Source organism: Marmota monax, unplaced genomic scaffold (genome assembly GCF_021218885.2).
Source record: "Marmota monax isolate L192 unplaced genomic scaffold, Marmota_monax_Labrador192_F-V1.1 WCK01_AAM20220418_F8-fsc00021, whole genome shotgun sequence".
NCBI classification, from domain to species: domain Eukaryota; kingdom Metazoa; phylum Chordata; class Mammalia; order Rodentia; family Sciuridae; genus Marmota; species Marmota monax.
In genome coordinates, this window is record NW_026695228.1 from 408467 (window position 1) to 430818 (window position 22352).

A 22352-nucleotide genomic window follows, 5' to 3' on the forward strand; every position below is an offset into this window, starting at 1 on the left:
TATATATATATATATTTTTTTTTTTTTTTCTTACAGGATTAACTGCCCTGGAATTTGAAGGTGCTTGTGTCTCCCCAGCCTTAAACTGAGAAGCTGAGCAAAAGTGGCATCTTTCTTGTGAACAGAGTAGCAAAATGAGAGGTGGAGAAACCACCCCGGGAAGAAGCCAGGTTATTGATTGAACTGAACTGTCTTGTCTTTGGCTCAGAATACAACTCGGCCTCAGTTCCTGCCCTGTGTTTACCTCCCTCAAATTGGGACTGGAGTGATGTCTTCCTGCCCCAGAGCACCTTTCATTCTGTGAAACATGACCACCAGTAGCCACGCATGCCCTGTCCCGGCTGTGAATGGACACATGGCTCACTATCCAGCCACCCCCTACCCATTGCTCTTTCCACCTGTCATCGGAGGACTCTCCCTGCCTCCCCTCCATGGTCTTCACGGCCACCCTCCACCAAGTGGGTGCAGCACCCCATCGCCAGCAAGTAAGTACCACTGCCATTTATCCTCTTGATTAAATTAATGAGCCTGAGAAAGCAGGATGGTTGGTATCGAGGCTAAGCTCTTACTTCGTCTGGTGTTGGTTTCTCTTGGTCTTGAATTCTACCTTTAGTTCTATGGGAAGAAATATGCTTTGAACCAGATAAATGGTGAATTTTTGAATTTGGTACATTCTAAGCTGCTTTGGTATTTTGCTCTATTTGTAAAGTGCAAATACAAAATTTTATCAGCAGCTGTGACTAACATAGCAACTAATAATGTGAACTTGAATTAGAAGATGTCACTGTAAAAAACACTACTGTCACTGCTAGAATTTGAATCTATTTTATGAGGTTTCTTCTTCTTCACCGTGCTCAGGTAACATCTGCCAATTGCTTTCCATGCCCCACAGAACTTTGCCATCAATTCAGATCACATTGAGCATTTTCACCATCCTTGAGTTTGGATTTTGTGCTAAGCTGTTTCTTACCCCAGATCTTCTGTCAAATTGTGTATATAAAGTACTATAAATTAAGAGAATTCTTCAAGACAATGGGCTTCATCATATTGTACAACTTAAAAAAAAAAAAAAAAGAAGAAGAACGTCCTTCCTAGTTGTAGACAAGCCATCATAGCCAGTGAGTGGTTTAAGCTTTTAGGAAGCTCGAATGCTTTGGCCTCTGGGGGTAAAAAGCATAGTGACTCATCACAGCTGTGTTCACTGCATGTTCTTGAGTTTTTCCTGGTTTGTAGCATGACTGGAGCCCTGCATAGCTTTTGCTGGTGACATTTCACATGCTGCTGCTTTCTAAGGATTTTTCCCCAATATTGGTTTTGTAAGGGTCCGGCGAAGCGTCGGAGGAAGAGACCACCAAGAGACTGACTCATGCAATTGCAGAAGGGGATTTATTGGGGATCCATTCCAGTGCGCTGGGGCTCTGTGCTCACTCAAGGAGGGAGAGCAGCCCAGAGCCCAGAGCAGGGGTTGTGCAATGCTTAAGTACACTTTTTGGGGAGGGCGGGGACTTTGCATACATCACAGTCTCCTTTAACAAATCATCATACGCCGCGGGAAAATCAAACAACAATTCCTAAACATGATTAGTTCATTCATTGGTGGGAACAGATCGGGCGGGGGTGATAGGTCAGTTCTAAAGCGGGGTACACATTCAAACTGATTGGTTTAGGCCCTGCGATGCCTACGTGCAAGATCGCACAGGGCCCTAAGTTATTAAACAACCAGGTGGTCAGGGAGAATATTTACTGGGCAGTTCGAGTATTGTCTTAACAGTTACAGGAATTTCAGGTTCTGGGTGTAGCAGAGGAACTTAACAATACCTAGTCCTTCACTTTTAACTCAGGCCTTGCAGCTTAGGAACTTTACAATGCCCGGTCTTTTACATTTTAACTTTTACACTTTAACTTCAATTTCTTTTACCCTTACATTTTGTCACTTAAAAGTTCATCTTCTGAAGTTCTGCCTTAATTTTCTGTACTATGTTCTTTATGCCCTAGCTTTTCCCTCTGAATACATCCTTAGCTCATAGGGAGGAAGAATCCTGTTCCACCTAAGTAGGACCCTTTAACTATTGATGCAGTTCCTTAAAAAATAGTAGGGCCGATGGATGGACAGACTTTCACAGCAGGGATGTCAATTGCCTTCTTATATGATCAGGCTTGGTAAATACTCATTTTCCTTCTTGGAATGACCTGATTATAATTTATCCCTTCAGTGTTTTGGATTTCTGGCCTGAGTATGGAACCAATAAATTCTTTGAAGTTGCATAATGACCTTCTCCCATGCTTCTGAAGTTCAGATTAAAAGTAAATGTCAGTTAAATGGCTTCTAAGCTTCAGAGAATTGGAAAGAGTATGTGCATTTATCTAAAAATACCTTGCTGATCCAAGTGCCAATTCAAAACCATGTACGTTCACCAATACGCAGTGATATAATGGAGTTACTTTCAGCCCACAGAGGGGGTCTCTAAGATTATTAAAGTTGTGACAAGTCACTCAAGAGCATCACTATCTCATTCCATAGCTCAGCCATCCAGATAGAAGGAATATTCTAACATGCTTCTTTTCTCATGTAGGAAGTATCTATTGTAGATGTCAGTCAAGGAGTAGAGATATGAGTATAATTCCCCACCTGGGTGATCCAATCCAGATTAGAAACTCTTAGGTAGCCTGTGACCCCAAGGTGCCCAAAAGCAAATCCTAATGATTTGGGGCTACTTTAGCTACTGATATTAAGGAAAATGCAGGTCACAGTAAATGGAGGGATGGTTGTAATCTTTACGCATCTCTGCATCCCTGAACACGGGAACGGGCTTTCAATATACAAACCCCTCACCCATCTGCTTGCAGTTATCTTTAGGTCCAGGAATTCTATAGAGCAGTACTTGACAAACTACATCCTGGAGGCCAAATCCAACTCACCCCCTTATTTTGTAAATAAAGTTGTATTGGAATATGGCCACTTCTTTGATGGCATATTGGGTGTAGCTGCTTCTGAGTTACAAGAAGACGTTCGAGCCCGCAAATCCTAAAATATTTACTGCTTCCCTTTATAGACAAAGTTTGTTGATTCCTGCTATGGACATATGACCATTGACATAAGAGTCAAATCATCCCAAATCTAGCCCAGGCTCTGCAACTGGTGATGTTAGTTGTAATTCCTTCTTTCCGTCTTGAGTTTCTAGAGCTCAGTGTGTACCCTGCATGAGCTGGGATATATCACATCTGAGTCTCCATTCTTTTTCATTGTTCATTCATTTATTTGGTACTGGGACTGTGCCCAGGGGTGATTTACCGTAAGCTGCATCCCCAGCCCTTTCTATTATTTGATTTTGGGACAGATTCTCTCTAAGCAACTTAGAGCCTCACAGTTTCTGAAGTTGATCTCAAGTTTGTGATCCATGTCTCAGCCCCATAAGTCACTGGGATCTCAGCCGTGTACCCCCATACCCTGCTTCCATTCACTTCTAAATACAAGACAACATTTTTGTTTCAGTTACCAACATTACACAAGATGTTATTACTACTAAGTTGAACCAAAATGCCGTTGCCATATTTGTAGGTCAGAATTGGTCAGATATTGGCAATTGCATATGATTCAATTTGTGGAACGAGAAGGGCTGAAGTTAAAAGAGTGCGTGTGTGTGTTAAATAACTAAAGACAGGTTTTCTTAGGCCTTTCTGAGTAACTGCATTTGAAAGGTAGTTGGGGAAGGAGCAGAAAAATTAGTGAGTACAGAAAGTTCAGGCTGGGAACCTCAAAGCTGGCTGACTTCATTCCCTAATACTTTGTTTTATTATTTCTTGCTACAGTCAAAGCACATGACAGCTGCTCAGATGAAATTCATTAAAGGAAGCCACTGTTAAGAGGTCTGTTAGTTGGCCTTCAAAGAGGGAATTGTCTTTATTAAAGCCTGTTTCTTAGATACTAGAAGAAGGGTGAAGTCTTAAAAGTTACCCACAGACTTTCTCTTGGCTTAAAAGTAAACTGAAAGTTTTATTGATGTACTGAAATTAGTTCAAGAAGTAGCCAAATGCCATAAATTCTCAATAATGACACAAATACTTGGGTGGAAAAGGTGGCAATTATAGACTAAAAAGGGAACAGACACCTTGGGCAATGACTCCATAAAGAGATTCATGTCATTGAACTATGAGATTTGCTGGTGTTTTTCCCACAATCTACACACATCTGTATTCTGCAGCTCAGCCAGAAAGAATAAATTCTCCTGCCCCGGTAATGAGGTTCTGTCAGCACCACATAATTGTGAAGACTCAAAACCTTTCTACCTCAAAATCAAGTAAGAACAATTTCCAGAGTAGCTACTGATGTTACACCTGATCTTAGACCAGAACCTACAGCCAAATGAACTCTGTACATCTAACTTCTCTCTGCCTATAGTACAATGTCCCCTTTTGCACATCTAAAGATGTCCTTGACTCTACCTCTAGGTTACTGTTATGTCACCTTTCTGAATTTGTTTTTACCAACTACGAAATATTTTTTTTTATTATTTATAGGATAGCATTTTATAACAATCACTTAATTCTTTGGAGGATGAAATAGGGGATAAATTAGAAACTAAACTTGTCATCAGAAGGGTTACAACCAGATAATCTCCAAGGTCTTTCCAACTCCACAGGTGATGATTCTGTATCACTTAGATCTTTTCCTGGTCCCCATGCCTCTCGAAGGCAGATAACTCAGTTAGTGTGTGCCACGGGTGGTCCCTGTTCTTTCAGAGCATGGAGTATTTTGCTGTTGGTATGACCCTGTGCAATTCATAGGGAAAGATCTTGTCCCTTTTCTTTTTAAAGTCAACTTTCTAGAATCTTCTACCCTCAAGTTAAAAAGAAATTATTTGTGGGAGGGACATGAACTTGAAATCATCTTCTATGTGTGCCTGCCCTTGTCTCTGCATTCTGACAACTTTAAAAGTGTGGAGTCTTTATAAGCTGATAATGTGGGAAGCATATGATAAAAGACTGAGTTAACATGCGTAATAAGGAAAAACTAGAATGCTTTGAGCTCCTCTTGGATCAACCAGAGTACATGGAATGTATATCATAATTTTTGTAGACCCTTTATGACTTTGCCATCAGGCCATGAGCAAAAGTCCCATTTTGCTGATAAAGACCATGAGGCTTAGAGAAAGTAAAATGCTTACACAGCCAGTTAACGTTGGAGTCCAATCCCAAAGCCAGCTCTCAGGACCCCAGAGTGCATGGCTCTCCCGCTGTGGTAGGCAGTGAGGCCAAGTTAACCCTTAGATAATCCACAGCTCCACCAGGGACTTCTTTCCCATGATGCTTCAGGGAGTCCTTGGAGATGATGGACATTTAAGGGACCTTGCAACCTCTTCAGTTTCACCAACTACTGTGGGAGCCGCTATCATTTTTCATCAGGATGGGGCCTTCAGGGTGGAGCCCATAGTGAGGGCGCTACTGCAGATGCCTCTGGGGTGGGGGTGGGGGTGGGGGATGACTTCCGGTGGGAGCACAGCCTGATAAGCTATGCCAGGGAACACTCAAGATTTTATGTTCCAGGGTTCGCTGAAAGTTGGACAACTGTCCGTCTGTCTCTCAGCCTTGCATGGCTGCCTGTTCTGTTTTATTGCTGCACATGTGTTTTTTTTATAGGTTGTTACAAGCTGGAAAATATTGTTAAGCATTTTGGCTGCAGAGCTTCTCCCCAGATGATCTCAGTTTAACTCTGGCATCTTAAAATGAGAGCTCTTTTTCCCTTGCTTCTTTAATGATCAGAAAGTGCTCTCCTGTCAAAATCACAAAATAGTGTATTTTGCTTAAAAAAAAAAAATCCCAACCTTCTGGAGAGACAGGCTGTGCAGTCTCAGAATTACCAAGGACAGGACATAAAACAAGGCTTACTTCTATTTCTTGTCTTAAACTAACAGGAGCCTTGTTACCTAGCTCCTCTGAAGTAGGGTGTGCAGCCAGCTTTAGGCTGGAATTCTTCACCCAGCATATTAAGGATGCCGGACCCAGAGGTGCAACTCCTGTTTTAGATACATGCAGATTGACGGCAGTTAAAAATCAACTTACTCATTCCTATTATCCATCACCCTTTGCTCTTTGGTCTTCTTTCTGCTGACTTTTATTTGTCCTTAAACTTACATAATGACCCCACTGAGCAAGAATCTCATCTGATTTTAAGACAACTGAGGCTTAATAGATTGCTGTGCTTTCAAGGATATCAAATATAATTGTATGGTTCATATCCCTCACATCTCTAAGCTAAATAAAAATAGATAAAGTAAAAGAAACTTGTGAGGAATTTGCAAACCCAGTTGTTAACCATTTGCCCATTTCATCTGCCTTTGATTATTGACATGTGGAGGTCAAAGGCTGTACCTGAATGTTTGAGAAACAAGAGTTTTCACTTTTGATGTGATAGAACTATTTTAGTGCCTAGCCTAGGCCCAAAGCCATTCCTTCAAGGTGGACAGGCTTTGATTACTTCAGTGCCTGCGTTCCCCCCAAATAAAGGAAACTTTGTGTCTCTTGATGTCTCTACTATTTCCCCAAACTCTGCATGAGTGTGACTGAGGTCCTTGGCAGAGTGCTAGTGGGGTGTGGGTCTTCTGCTGTTTATTGACGTTAACCCTAAAAAGGATCAAGAATACATAAACATGAATTAGAAACCACAAGGCGATTGTTCCATTTCATCAAACTCACTACAATACTCAATGGAGAGTCCCAACTGTGGGCGTGAGTTCTTGAAGGGAAGCAGGTATTCGGTCCATGGAGATGATCATAAAAACAGGAATCGATTTTCCTCCAAATCACTCTTGCCAATAATTTTTCTTAAGTGAATGTGTTAGAATATACACAAGGAAAGAAAAACAAAAGAGTGGAGAAGAAATAGAGTTTAGACTTAATATTTTAATTCCTCTAAAAAATATTCTAATATTTATTAGATATATGAAACAGAAATATTTTAAAAGAACATTTTTTTTTACCTCATGAAAATTAAACCTCTAAAAAATTAGAATCATGCAACATCCTTGACCTGGCTGCCTTAGGCATGAGATATGAAACTTCCATGTGTCCCAAAGTTCTACCTCAGACTTTGGCCCCTGCAGATCTCAGATGGGCTACATTCAGATGGCATTGAGGGATGGGAGATGTACCTCCATGGACATGAGGACAGGGACCACCTCCAGGATGTGTCTCAGGCCATCCACAAAAACTATGTGACTTGTGCTCTGTCCCTAAGGTGTTGCAGCTCCATGATCTGTTTCTGCTTCTTTGTCTGCTTTGGCTCCGACATTTTGAACGATTCGTTGCTATTTGTGGTGTGCTCTCTGAAATGTAGGGTAAATAAATTAGCAATTAGCAATAATGCATTATATATCTCAAAGTAGTTGGAAAAGTTTGAAGGTACTCACTATAAAGAAATGGGATAAAAGTTTAAGGTGATGGGATGGATATGATCATTACTGAGTTGATCACTACCCAATATATATAAGAATCAAAACATCACATTGTATTCAGAAATGTATGCAGACATTATGTCTAAACAAACAAACAAAAAACTAAACAAAAAAATAAACTGGAAAGAGAATAGAGGGAAAGGGAGAAGAGAAAGAGGAAGGGAGGGAGTGAAAGAAAATAAATCTATTTAACTGTGTTAGTTGAGATCCAAGCCACCTCCAATAACTTGAAGCCATAATACCAACCAGTGAACAGGTGGTACCATCATCTCTTTTGGTTTTGACTTTTATTTTTTACTTTGATATGATAATAAGTATTGAAAATAGCCATTGTTTATTAAGCATGCTATACATATTACCTCCATCTGCCAACTAGGAAAAGGCAATAGAGAAGACCCAGGTAACCAAGTTTCCTTCAGTTGCTCAAAGAAAGATGGTGGGAATAGGTTTGAACTCTCCTTTCTCTGACCAAGGCCAGTCCTGTTTTCACAGCTCCATGTTTTCTGAGGATAGAGAGGATGTACAAAGGTTCCTAAAACACTGTCTGGTTTTCAGCATTGTGTCTTACTGGGCAATCAGGATCACCTCAAACCATTTCGATCTAAAACTGATTGTCCTTTGCCCTCCAAGGCCTGGAGTTTGTAAATCTTGTAACATCCACTCCCCCAGGGCACCCACTAAGCACTGTACATGCTGATTTACTAGAACTGTCTTATTCTGCCATCTTTAGTTGTTTTCGTAGCTTTTCCTCTCTGCTCATCCGTTAATCTGATACCTGGGACAGAGTAGAAACTCAGTGTTTGTGGAATGACTGAATCCATGGTTCTTGTTGGTGGGGGAACTTGGTAAAATTGTCTATGTATTTTTGGAAGTCACACTGATTGGGAGCATGGTAGGCATTCAGTTCTAGGGTAGAGGCCAGGAGGCTGAATGTCCTGCAACATGGTATTTACAAATGATAAAGAATTGCCTCTCATCCTCTTGACTTGCTGGTATCCCACCAGACGTCTCCCACGCAGGAAAAAAATGATGATAAGCTGAACCTCAACAGTAACTTCATTCTCTATATAAATTCAACATATTGATGTACGATTTTGTTATACCCTGAATTATTTAGAATGGATGGTGCTATGGAGATAGCCTTTGTTCTGTTCGGAACTTTTCTAAGAGTCATTCACCATTTCAGAAAACCATGTCATGGATAGCAGTGTGTTCTTGGTATTAGAATCACTGGTGCCACACACTATTATCAAACTGAATCTGGAGCTAAGGCATGCACTGTCACTCCGCGCACCTGGGCAAGCATCTTAGCACTTTATGTCTGAGCATTTATACATGGAACTGTTACAAATTATTTAAATTTTATTCATCCTTGTTATTTCAGGGCATGATATTAACTTCTTTGAAACTATATGTTTAGGTGGCCTATATTACCTGTGACTTTCATTTTGGAATAGTATATGTTATAGTTTAAATGTGCTGTCCCCCAAAAGCTCACATGTGAGACAATGCAAAAAGGTTCCAAAAGGAAATGATTGGATTACAAGAGCCTTGAATCCAATCAGTGGATTAATCCCCTGACAACTAGCTGAGTGGTAACTGAAGTGGTAGAGTGTGGTTGAAAGAGGTGGGAATTGAGGCATGGCTTTGGGTATATATTTGTATCTGGAAAGTGGAATTTCTCTCTCTGCTTCCTGATCACAATGGGAGCTGCTTCCCTCCACGACACTCTTCCATCATGATATTCAGCCTCACCTTGAGCCTTGGGGGATGGGGCCAGCCTTTTATGGACTAAGGCCTGTAAAACTGTGAGCCCTCAAATAAACTCTTTCTCCTCTATAATTGTGCTGGTTAGGTCCTTTAATCACAGCAACAAAGAAGCTGACTAAAACAAAATATAATATGTTACATACTATATTACTAAAAGGAGCATTGGGTCCAAAATGTTGGGGATCACTGGAGTAAATAACTAAATCAGTAAAGAATAACCAACAGTGTCAAACTGCTTAGAAAATAACTTCTTTAACTGATCAGAAGAGAGGAAGATAGTTTATAAGTGGACCGGAAAAGGCTTATAAAAATCACATCTGATAATTATGCCAGGCAGGCATGGGGCAGTGGGCATGGTAGTGGGTAAAGCCATGTGCAGAAGACCCAGGCAAAACAAGAACATATTTCAAGTTTCTTATTTTGCACAACATCTGGGGTTACAGTAGGTCCATCCAGCCCTTGTTTCCAATTCTTGATGTGTACCTCTGTCCCCAGAGTGTACAAAATAAATCAAAGGCATTGGTATTCATGAATTCACTCTCCCAATATTTATGACAGGTATTAGATTGGGCATCTTAGACTCCTTGAGGGTTAATCTTACAGCACGAGATTCACAGCACAGGAAAATCTGTCAGCATGATCAGTTTTCACATGTGTGTCATGGCAGATTCTACTTCCAATGAGACATCATTTTAGGATTTAGGGGAAAAAACTATGGAATTTTTGTGGATTGAGTTGTCTCTCCCCCACAGACATTGGAGTCTTAATCACCAGTATCAATGAATATAGCCATAGTTGGAAATAGTGTCTTCGCAGAAGTCCCATTTACGACGTGGTCACTAGGGTAGGTGCTATTCTAATATGGCTGTGTCCTCATATAAAGGAGAAATTTAACACAGACACACAGAAAACACAGTGTAAAGTTTGGGGTTATGCTGTCACAAGCCAAAGAACATCAAGGATCACTGGCAAACCACCAAGAACTTGTAGAGAGTCATGGAACCCATCCTTCCTCAGGAGAAGCCAATCCTGCCAACACCTTGGGTTTGGACTTGTGGCTTCCAGAACTGTTTATGGTATTTTGTGGCAGCAGATATAGGAAACTAAGACAGGAATCATAACTTTCTATCCCTCAGAAAGGAAAAATGATGTTTCCTGTCTTTCTCCCCATCCAAAAATATCTATTCTCATAAATTTACCCTCACAATGAATTTCTAGATTTTATGTAGCTTACTTTGCCTTGAACTAGTGACTAATATTTGAGGATAGCATTTCCCCCCACTGGATAGCCAATGCAGCTAATCTCTCTTGATTCTGGCAGCTCCAAGGACATGGTCATGACATATGTTCACAATTTTTATTAAAAAAATGAATTCTTCTTTATTTCTCTAGCTTTCTTTTTGTGTTATCATTTCAAGGCAAATACATCTTGACTCCAGCCTGTGCTTTTGAGATCCATTTGACTCTTGATTTTAAAGGTTTTGCCTCAGAATTCTGCAGGGCTTCTATGGTGACACTCTCCACAAGAATTCTTCAGGTTGCAAGTTCATGTTCAAGTTCGGGTCACTGAGGAATTATTGGTGGTAGTGATCTTACCACTGTAATTTTCAGTGCTTTAATTATCTTGAATGCCACTTGATTGGCTTACCAGACTGTTTCTCTTCAGCATTGGTGACTGTAAATTTAGTTGACTTTGTGTGACTTTCCAGGGTCCAGAATTCTTGGGGGCCTCTCTTGTCTTTTGACAGCAGAATTTTAATGACTTCCCTGTTTAACCCCTGGTATCTCTCCTTTCAGGATAAGCTCTTCTCCTTTATACTTAGATCTAATTTTGTTATTTGATCAGTTGTATACACTGCTTTGTGCCCTGGTCTTTACATCTGCCCCCATTAGTTCTCTATATCTTGGAATTCTTTTTTAGTTCCTTATGGCCAAAAACCTGTTTGAGGTTTTTTGAGGCAACCTAAGTTTTCACTATATATAAACTTTACTTAAGAATTCTGAGCCTTACTAAACCCTTCCCTGCTTAGCTTTATCCTCATTACCCACTGTCTTCTTATGTAATAAGATGAATAAAACTTAGTATGAAAATCTGCAAATATAATTACTTTTCTCTAGATTAGTGCCCAAATCTTAAAAAAAAAAAATGCCATATAGTTTTCATGGGAAATAACCACTTTCCACTGAGAATGTATATTGTTAATTTTGTGATGAGCTCTTTTTCTCAAATGCCCATAAGATTCAGAGATGTGTGGACAAAATGAATGAATTTGGGGATATTTTGAGAACAAGGACAGTGGTAAATAGAGCCTTGTGGTCACTGTTGGTGGCAGGAAGTTATCCAGCCATTGTTTCACAGTGAATTTCCTGTGGACCCTAGAGAAATACTGTCTCTAGAATGCCCCAGCCTCTAGGAGCTATAGTCTAACCAAGAATGGTGTTAATGCAGATAATCAGGGAAGAGGGATGGAACTGGAGATGTGTCTGAGAGAGGTGGCTGTTGCCAGACCAGTTTTGAACAAGATTGTCAGTCTCTGCTATGGATAACAATGGCATCCCTCAAAGATGGTACGTGTTCAACAATCCATACGTGGAAATTACATATCACAATATCATGCCAGTAAAAACTCAACAAATACTAATTGTTGTTCTTATCCATGGTCCGAAATCACAATCTGTCCTCTTGTAAGAAAAAACCTTTGTTACCACAGGACAGTCATCCATCAACTGCGCATTTGAACAATTGCTTCCAAAATGAGAAGGTATTTCTTTCTGTTCCCATCCCTTCCCTCCTTCTGCTGAGCTACATCCCCAGTACTTTTTTTCTTTTGAGACAGCATCTCTCTAAGTTGCTGAGGCTGGGTTTGAACTTGTGATCCTCCTGCCTCAGCCTCCGGAGTTGTTGGAATTACAGGCATGCTACACTGCCTAGCACTAAATGCAAAGGTTTTTATGCAATTCACATGTGCTTCTCCACATATATCTGCAGTCTCTGTGAGGCAAATGGAAATTTTCACTTCACAGAGTTCATGTACAGCCAGAACTTTCCTTTCAATTTCAAAATTCTCCAGGGGTGAACTTAAATTTGGGTACTGATAAAGATTTTTTTTTTTTCGAGTGAGCGTGGCCTGATGAATAATTTGGTATATATAATAGAGTTTGCATCCCCCAAAAGCACATGCATTTAAGGTTTATCATTCACAGATGAGCATCCTTTGGAGTCAGAGAACTTAGTCAAATGCTGAACTCTTCTCTCCTAGGACCTCCAGGGTCTGCAACTCATTCTGTAAACAATCTCTAATGCTGCTTGATTTAATTTCGGTGATGTTTATAATAATGCACTTCTCAGGCATTGTGGGATTGTTTGTATTAATACCAAATGACTCTAATGTTAATTGCTTAATGATTATGAAGTTAGCAAATCCAAAATAAGATACCTAAGGGAAAAAGTTAACCTTGACATTTTACACAAGTAAATAGCACTTTAATAACAACCAGATGGTGGAAGGGACCACTACCCTTAAGTATATTTAGTAAACCTCTTTTTTTCCAGAATGTTCGACAACACAGGAATTTCTGTGAGTCCCAATGGAAAACTCTGGGACATGAAGTGACCTTCTAAACCCCATTGACTCCTGTGCTGACCTCTTATAGGCATTTCTGCTTCCAATCTTATTCCAGGACTGACTAAGACCAAACAACAAATCAAAGCATGCATATTTCACTACTGATAGTATATATATATATATATATATATATATATATATATATATATATATATATATTTAGTTCTGAATGCCCATCTAAATCTAAGTATAAATGCATTTGTATTTTTTGTGTGTGTGTATGTGCATGTTTGTGCATGTTTGTGTGTGTGTGTAGATGGTTTTTCGATCCTCAATTTGGGACCAGAATATGAAAGAATAGGTCCAGTACTGGGCAACAGAAAAGTGCTTCAGAGTAATGGAAAAGGACTAAGATTTGACTCTAGGAATCACTGCACTCTGATTGAAAATGCAACTGACAAAGACAGAATATATAAAGAATGTGTAAAGACATATGCATAAATCAAAAGAAAAGGCCACTCAAAAAATACCTGCTATGGTTTGGATGTGAGGTGTCCCTCAAAAGGGAGACAATGCAAGAAGGTTCAGAGGAGAAATAATTGGGTTAAGAGAGCCTTAACCCAATCAGTGGATTAATCCCTTCATATTAACTGAAGGTGGGTAGAGTGTGGCTGGAGGAGGTGGGTCATTGTGTGTGTGCCTTTGGGGTATATTTTGTATCTGGCCACTGGAGTCTCTCTCTGCTTTCTGATCATTGTGTGAGTCACTTCCTCCACCACACTCTTTTGCCCTGATGTTCTGATTCCCCTTGAGCCCCAAGGAATGGAACCTGCTTTCTATGGACTAAGACCTCTAAAACCTTGAGCCCTCAAATAAACTTTTTCTCCTTTACAATTGTTATGGTCAGGTCTTTTTGTCACAGCAGCAAAAAAGCTGACTAAAACAATACCTTCTTTCACCATAGGAGTTCAAGCATCCCTTATTGACCTCACATTGCATCAAGGAGATGCAAATCAAGACAACCATGCAATGCTCTTTTATAGCCATTAAAGTCGTAAAAATTGTTAGGATGTATCTCAAAAGATCAATATTACAATAATCACTTTGAAAACTTTATCTCGTAAAATTGAATATTCAGATTCCCTATGACCAAACAATTTAACTCCTAGGTATTATCCTAGAGAAACTTTTTAATGTGTATATCAAGAGTCATGCATAGGAGTGTTAATAGAAGCCCTACTCATAGAATGTAAAACATTGGATACCATCAAATTATCTATGAGTAGATGAAGGCAAAGATGCTGGTATATTCAGTAAATTGAATATTATTCATTAGTTCATTGAAGTTACAGCAGCAACATGGATAGCGAAGAGAAACATTGAATAAAAAAGAAATTTCCTTAAGACTACATGCAGGATGCTAACATTTTAACAAGTTTTTGAGAAATGATTTTTCACCCATCTCTAGATTCATGATGGAGAAACCTATAGTTAAAGATTAACAAGAGAAAAATATACAATTTTATTTAATGTCAGTTTTATGTGACAGTGGAAACTTCACAAATGAAAACCTAAAGAAACAAGGAAATTGTGTGTGTGTGTGTGTGTGTGTGTGTTGCAAAGTTTAATGAAGAATGGACAGTTGTACAGAAATATAATTGTACAAAGGGAGTATAATCTGATGATAATAAACTGGAGGGAACTATTTGTTCAGATTCTTCACTGTGTCCTTGAGTCCTCCAAGATAAGGATGTTTCTTTTCTCCAGGTCTAGAGAGGGTCCTCCTCCAGGGAGGGTCTTATGACCCCTCCTAGGATTTATGGCTTGTTTTAGGAGAGAAGGGAGAAGGCGAGATGAAAGTGGCCTTCAGCATCTGCTGTATTCTGAAATGCTAAGGCACAATATTTTGGGGTAGCATGTTCTAAACCCCATCAAAATCTAAAAATTTATTTAGAACAATATGTATTTTTTAACAAAACCACACACTAAAAAACATCAAGGAATTATAAATTCCAGACAATAGATGTTTCTTGGTGGTCCAGTGGGAAAGACCAGTGTGGCGACAGGGAAGGAGCCCATGGGCAGATGCAGAAGGAGAGAGAAGGTTCTAAAGGACTAGCTATTCTTCTTTCCAGTAGGCTTTGCCGTAGGCATATGCCATATGTCACATTTTTTTGTAGCTACTAAATGTGCACTAAAAACATAAAAGATATCTTTCATGTGTTAGGAGAAAGAGTAAGAAGAGCAATAGCCTTAACAGAGTATTTGCATGCTATAAGAAGGAAAGTGACTAATAAAAATATTTTCAAGGTTTCAGTCTTAAAAGTGATTATACAAATCCAATTTTGAAAAGAAATGCAGATTGAGAGTTGTCTTTCTTGCTGATGGGGGGGGGGGGCAAAGATTTACAAGAAAGATTCCCAGTGTTGTTCAGGCTTCAGAGAATGAAAACTCATCTATGACCCTGAAGGCGAGAATGAACATTGAATATCTCCTTTCTTTGGAATAATTTGCAGTGATTATCAAGGGCCTTGCAATATTCTTATCTGTGGCCTTGCATATTATTTCTATATTTTTTCCACAAAAAAACAAACAATATTTAGTGTGTTTGAGAGAATGTGGACATTAACACAGACATATTCATATCTGGAAAAACAAAATAGAACCTGGCGAGGTGCAGTGGTACATGCCTGTAATCTCAGCAGCTCAGGAGGCTGAGGCAGGAGGATGACACGTTTGAGGTCAGCCTCAGCAACTTAGCTAGGTCCTGGGCAGCTTAACAGGACCCTGTCTTAAAACAAAACATAAAATGATCTGGGGATATGGTTCAATCCCCAATATCAAAATTGAAAAAATAATAAAAAAAATTTTAAATAGAAATAAAAAGCCGGGGATGCTGGGAATGTGGTTCAGTGGTAAAACATTTCTAGGTTCAAAAAATTAATCGAACTAATTAATTAACTAAAATATAAAATAAAATAATTGGAAGCAATTCTCCTGGCTAATGAAAGATAACTGAAATTCTGAGAGAATGGAGTAGATGGAGAAATGAATATATTGACATGAAAATGTTCAGTGGTAAAAATAAGTCACATAATACAATTAAAGATTAAGAATTAAGTATTAAAGGGGCTGGGGCTGAGGCTCATTGGCAGAGCACTCTCCTGGCATGTGTGAAGCCCTGGGTTCAATTCTCAGCACAACATATAAATAAATAAAAAATAAAGGTACATCAACAACTAAAATATATTTTTTAAAAATAAAAGAATTAAGTATTAAGACTGCTTAACATTCCATATGTTAGCAGAAGCATATTGCACATATTTTGGGGTGTGTGCTGGTGGGGTGAGTTCTGCAAGTGTATTATTACTAGTGCTCATTTCTGGGTCATGGGATTACCATGAGGGTTTCTCTCTTGAGGGACCAGGATATCTTGCTTACTGCATCCTCAGGTAGTTCGCACATAGTAGGTGCCTCCTAAGTGTGTGTTATATGAAGAAATACATTCAGTAATAATTTGTGGAAATATTTAAAATGAAGGAATGAAGATCTTCTAAGGAACTAATTCTGTAGATTTCTGCTGAAACAGGCTACCTAAATCAGGATCCTTTTCTCCATAAGCTAAATGTCTCACTGAAAAAATTCAAACCTGATTTCCATTCCAGAGAATTAATCCTTCAGAAGGGCATTTGCTTTTAAAAAAATTTATATATTGATGGACCTTTATTTTATCCACTTATTTACATGTGGTGCTGAGAATCAAACCCAGTGCCTAACACATGCTAGGCAAGTGCTCTACCACTAAGCCACAATCCCAGCCTGACAATTGCATTTTGAAACAATAACTTTTAAGCGAAGGTCCTGACTCTGCACTGGTAGAATTTCCAAGGAGATAATTTGGAATAGAAAGCTATTTTGTCAGCTTCTTTAAAAATTATACCATCTGGTACCCATGTATTTCATTCACTACTAAGGCCTGCTTTGTTTTAGCAGGCCCCAGACAGATTATAAGTGTTATCATTACTATGATAATCATAATTACTACTTCTCTGAGAAGCTATATACATTAATACATTTTTTCATAATAGATATAAAAAGTTAATTCAAAAATATTTTATATGATACTATATTTGGAAAAAAAGATTTTATGACTGTTTCCAAAAAATTATTTGTATAACTTTTAAAAATTGTAATGGAGAAGCTGGGTGCAGTGGCACACGCCTGTAATCACCGTGGCTTGGGTGGCTGAGGCAGGAGGATCACAAGTTCAAAGCCAGCCTCAGCAAAATCGAGGCGCTAAACAAATCAGTGAGACCCTGTCTCTGAATCAAATACGAAATAGGGCTGGAGATGTGGCTCAGTGGTTGAGTGCCCCTGAGTACAATCCCAGGTACCCCGCCCCTGCCCCCAAAAAATCATAATGGAGAACATTGGGGAAAAGAGAAAATAAATATGGGGAAATGGGTTGAAACTGACTTGAGGCCAGTACATTAAAGAGCACTCCACAATGTAGATGATAAATGTTCAAATGGCTTCGAAGCCCATCCCAGGAAGAGGATCCACACAGTCATAAGGTTAAGAGGTTCATAAAATGAAGTCACCCAGGCTCACAGAGGAGCACAGATGACTGTATAGCGAACCAAATCCCAGCTTTATCTTTACAGTAAATATGACTCTTTATGTGCGTGGTGTTTTTAATAACATCCCTCAGTGTAGGCCAAATTAATCATCCCAAAGCTCAGTCAGTGAAAGCAGGTCCCTGCAGGGGGGTCCAAAACAGTGTCTCCAGGTACACAGCTCTCTGACAATCTGAACCTAATCCAAAAATAAATATTAGAGTGTCAAGATAAATAAATGGTCTTTGTAGCCTTCAGGCAGTTCCCCCACAAGACCTATTTTCCTCAGCCAAAGATTTTTGCAAGCATTGAGATGCCATGGGAATTGAGGTTATACTCCCTGGATGAGAACCTGAGGAGACAAATTTCCAACCCACCCGGGAACAGGGGCCCAGGCAGTACCCAGGGAAAACCCACAGTGTTCTCCTGCAGAACAAATTTTGAATCAGCTCCAACAGACGTGAAAAACGTAGAGCCATGTGTTTAAAAAGTATAGACCTTGGAGTCAGAAATCTCCACTGCAGCCCAGTTGTGTGAAAGCTGCTACACACCTCCCCTCTCACTCCACTCTTGGCCTTGTGGGTCCGTTTTATCTGCCTCCCAGTTGGGCTTCCTTAGGACCCAAGGATGCATGGGAGGTGCTTGGTACAGAGCTCTCAGTAAAGCCTAATTTATCCCTTAGCATGGATCAGTTTATTGATTGGGTGGTAAGGGGTTGGGAGGAGAAGAAGTGAAATGAAGAAGCTGGAGAGAGAGAGAAAGTAGAAATAGAAAGTAAGAGTGTATAGATGGAAAACTCTCACTGCCTAGGTAGATAGAAGCAAAAAGATTCAAGAATACATTTTTCTCATTTGGATTCATTCCCTTGGGACAAAGGAAGAATAGTCAATAAATGTACTCCCTTGGTCCTGTACCCTCCCCTCCCAAATCCACACCCCAGACAGACACTTTCAACAAAAAACACTCATGGGAAAAGCTGGTTTACGTTTTCAAACCATAATGAACCATAATGCTTTCTTTCATGTGATCATTAAGGTGCTGATATGTGCAACAATGTGTGTTATTTTAATTTGGGGGGAGAAATACAAAGTATTCCTAATCTAACTGCTGGGTCTTGCACTACAGAGCACAGCAGGGGATGTTCAACTGGCAAGTTCTGTCTAAGGTCACAGTGTGCCACTTTTTTTTTTTCATAGAAAGCTCCAACTGCTCAACTAAAGAATGCTTTTCTTTAACAGCCAAATGAAAAAGAGACTGCTGAGTGATTCCTCGAGGTATGCTTAATTAATTCCAATCTAGTAATGATGGCAATTTTCTAGTTTCCAATGATAAATGGCAAGCCCTTTTAAAAAGGCTTCAAGAGAAGGGGGTCTTCTCCCCACCCTCAGATTTATTTTTCTTTGTCCTTGGCTACTTCTGTCGCTTGCTGCACAGGCTGAGCTCCCATAGGTAATAGTCATAAATGATTTACAAAAGTAATTCCTGTCTAATCACTTGGGATCTGGACTTTTTATGATGTTGCCAGATGTGCCATCAAAAAAAATCATCCGGTTCAGAAACTTGTGATAAATCGAGTCAGAGTCAATTAATTCCCTGAAGGCAACTGATTGGTTTGCAGGGTCTTGTGTCGACGGCCCCGCCCAGTTTCTTCTTTATCCTCTGGTTCCAGCAGGTAGAAAACAAAGAATCTGTCAATACAGCGTTCTTGTGGGTTGCTAGCCGATACTACAGAAACTTCCATTTTTCTCTTATGTGTTGAAAGGGTATTTCAGTCTAATGGAAGGGCAAGAAGAGAAAGTTTTAAAAAGTCCCAGACAAACATTTTTTTATATGAAGTGTCACTCAGAACACTGGTGCCAACATTTCATAAATGCTCCCGTGTTGCACACGGGATAGCTCTTTTCCCCTTTGAATGAAAGATCCCCATAGAATTCATCTTTACTTACTCTGGGCCCCCACCAGTGGAATTTATATCTCTAATAAAGAGTTCTGTTCATTCCGCTTTATGACATGATCACTGGTTGAAACGTTTATTCCTCCCATGAAATCCTCCCATGTTTGAAAGAAAGAACTACTGCAGTATCTCCTACCTCACTGTGGATGGTGCCTTTCACCAGTGACAGTCTCACTGATTTTGTTAAATGAAAGAAAGAATGCAAAAATGGATGACTGTGAACATTCATTCCAGAGCACACAAGGGAATCAATGAAAAGATCCCTACATAGCTTTTAAAGCACTTTGTTAGATTGTGTTACAGTAACTAAGCGAGGCAGTAGATACTTAACTTGCATTGTAGGAAGACTTTAACTCAGTTTATGCAAGGACCATCTATGCAAGGACTTGAAATGGTGCTTCTTCAACCAGGAATGCTGTGTTTCTAAATTGTAATCCCTCCATGGAGATGAAAATATCTATAATCCGGGGTAAAGAGGCAACAGTAGTACACTTTGATGATTAATCTTTGGGGGAAATTTCCCCACGCTGACTTGATTACATAGTCAAAGAATTCTGTGAATTTGCTGAGGTGTAGGTTTTCCTTAATGTCAAACAGGCAGAGCAGGTAGGGGCCTGGAGGAGACTCTGATGGAAAGAGATGGAGCATTGATATAATGCAGAGTCACCGTGGTTATTCTGGAAGTACTTATTTTAAACAGCTTTGTGGAAGTGTAACAATGATTGAGAGCCTTAAATGTTCAAAATCTAATATTTACATGATTCTTCATCTTGGGATCTAATAGGACAAAAAGGTAGTATCTATGACTAATGACTCTAAATATCAGAATAGAAATAAGAAACCATTATGGTGTGATCCTTTAAGTACAACTAAACATCTCATGGTTAAATAATTTATAGATCAAACAAAGTAAAGCATTGTAGCCTCCTGGGGCCTCTCATAAGCTAATTAATCTGTAGATTTCCTGCTACCCTTTAAAAAACTCTGAATGAAATCACTGTAATTAGTTTTAAACCGTTGGTTCATGATTTTTTGGAGCTAGCTGTGTTTACAGGGACTGAAACTACAGTAAAGATAGTTAGGTATTGGCCACTAATACTTAGATTATTTTCTCATATTCATTAATAGATACTGTAGCTTACAATTTGTGTAATGCAAGCATTTATTGAATAGATATAGTTCACGAATATCCCAATATTACAATATCAGGATGTAGAAATAAGAGATTCATCTAAAATAAACCCTAAAACCATAAGCTATATTTCCTTTCCTCACATGTGTTTTGGTCTTGGATGATATGCATATGTAATTTATATGATTATAGTCCTAGGGGAAAGATAATTTTAAATTATGGTTTCTTTTATACTTGCTATTATGAATCCATGCTTGTTGACTGTTGCTATGTTGGATGTTACTTAGGATAGGGCTTGCTGTATCTTATAGCATTCCCTTTATGAGTCATTATGGAGGAAATATCTTTTCTGATCTCAACAGGAGAAATAACCATGTCTACAGTGAGGAAAAAAGAATTTTTTTAAGCCACTGAGAATTCGTTGATCCTACCCCCCTTTTTTTGTAATGGTTCCTAGAAGGCACCAGTACTTTAAGTACAATAATTATGATGAATGTTTTCCATATTAACTTCCTGTCCTGTATACCTTTTTTCCTATATCTAGTTCTATGTCTTTGCTAATTTTCTCTATCTTATAGCTCCTTTTATTTATATTATGTGAACTACCTAAAATTCTTCCTAGAAGAAACTTTTTTTTTGCTGTTGGAATATGCTCATCACAATTATTATTTTAATTTCTGCATAATATTCTGTGGTATAGATGAACCATGACATCTATCCATCCTTAGAATTTGAGTGGTTCCCCCTTCCCTTTTTTTTAACTGGTGCAAAAAATAATAGAATAAACTGTCACCTTCATATTTGTATCCCATTCCTTCAAATTGCTTTCTTTTTTTAAATTTTATAATAATTTTAATTTTTTATTTTTACAAATCGAATCTACATAGATAAATCGGTCCTGGAAAAGGATATATCTGACAATGAAAAATAAATAATAATGGGCAAAGATAAGGAAGAGAAGAACATAAAAAATCCCTTTATTAATTTGATAACTTTGCTGAGAGTGTTTCTTGTGTGTGTGTTTTTTGTTGTTGTTGTTTTGTTTGTTTTGTGGTTTTTTTTTTTAATCAATTGCTTTCTTTGGATAAACTTTCAGGAATGAAATGATTGGTTCAAAGATTTTATGCTGACAACCAATCCCAACCTCATTTTGACTTTTTTTTTTTTAAGGTAGGGAAGAGAATTAATCCTTAATAGTATGTACAGGTAGATAAAAAGAAATAATTGTTATGGAAAATTCACTTGTGACATGAAATAATTGAAGCTGCATGTTCAGCCTGCTCAGTGAAGATACCACTTCTGTGTGAGTTGGGTCAAAAGGAATCTGAGTTACAGAAATCCAAAAACAATGTAAATATTCTCTTTAGTTAATGGAAGACACGTTATTGAAACTAAGTGATATCAAGGCAATAAAATACTGCCTGGACACTGAAAGAGCTTTTAATATGCCTATAATATGAATTACAACTTTGTTATGAAGAGCCCATCCTGTTATTTAGTGACTTGACCTTGAGGAGCTCCTTTCACTCATCTGTCTTTCCCACCAGCAGTTCTCAGTGAGGACACAGAAGGCATTTGGAAATATGTGGGAGATTTTAGCTTTGCTTGATAACTGGGGGAGACATTACTGAGGACATGCAGTATCTGTATTATGCTTGACAGTCCTGCACCACAAGGAAGCCTACCAAAACAAAACTCACTCTGTGCAAACTCTAGTAACCCTATTGAGCAACACGAACATCTTGAGCCCTGGAATCCCTGACTGTTAAGATGCAGTGATTTGAACAGCGTCCTGTCCACTGTGCATAAACACCCCTGAGTACCTACTGAGTAGCAGATCCTCTTCTAGGTTGCAACCAAGAG

General features: G+C 38.9%; 1 protein-coding gene across 1 annotated transcript in view; it reads left to right on the plus strand.

The window, feature by feature from the left end:
* Positions 1 to 22352, plus strand: part of Rarb (retinoic acid receptor beta) — a 716777-nt gene that overhangs the window by 330360 nt on the left and 364065 nt on the right. Inside the window, exon 4 of the mRNA XM_058576525.1 lies at positions 37 to 485. Within this exon, the coding sequence (XP_058432508.1) occupies positions 308 to 485 (178 nt within the window). The 5' untranslated portion in view covers positions 37 to 307. The remainder of the gene's footprint in view (positions 1 to 36; positions 486 to 22352) is intronic.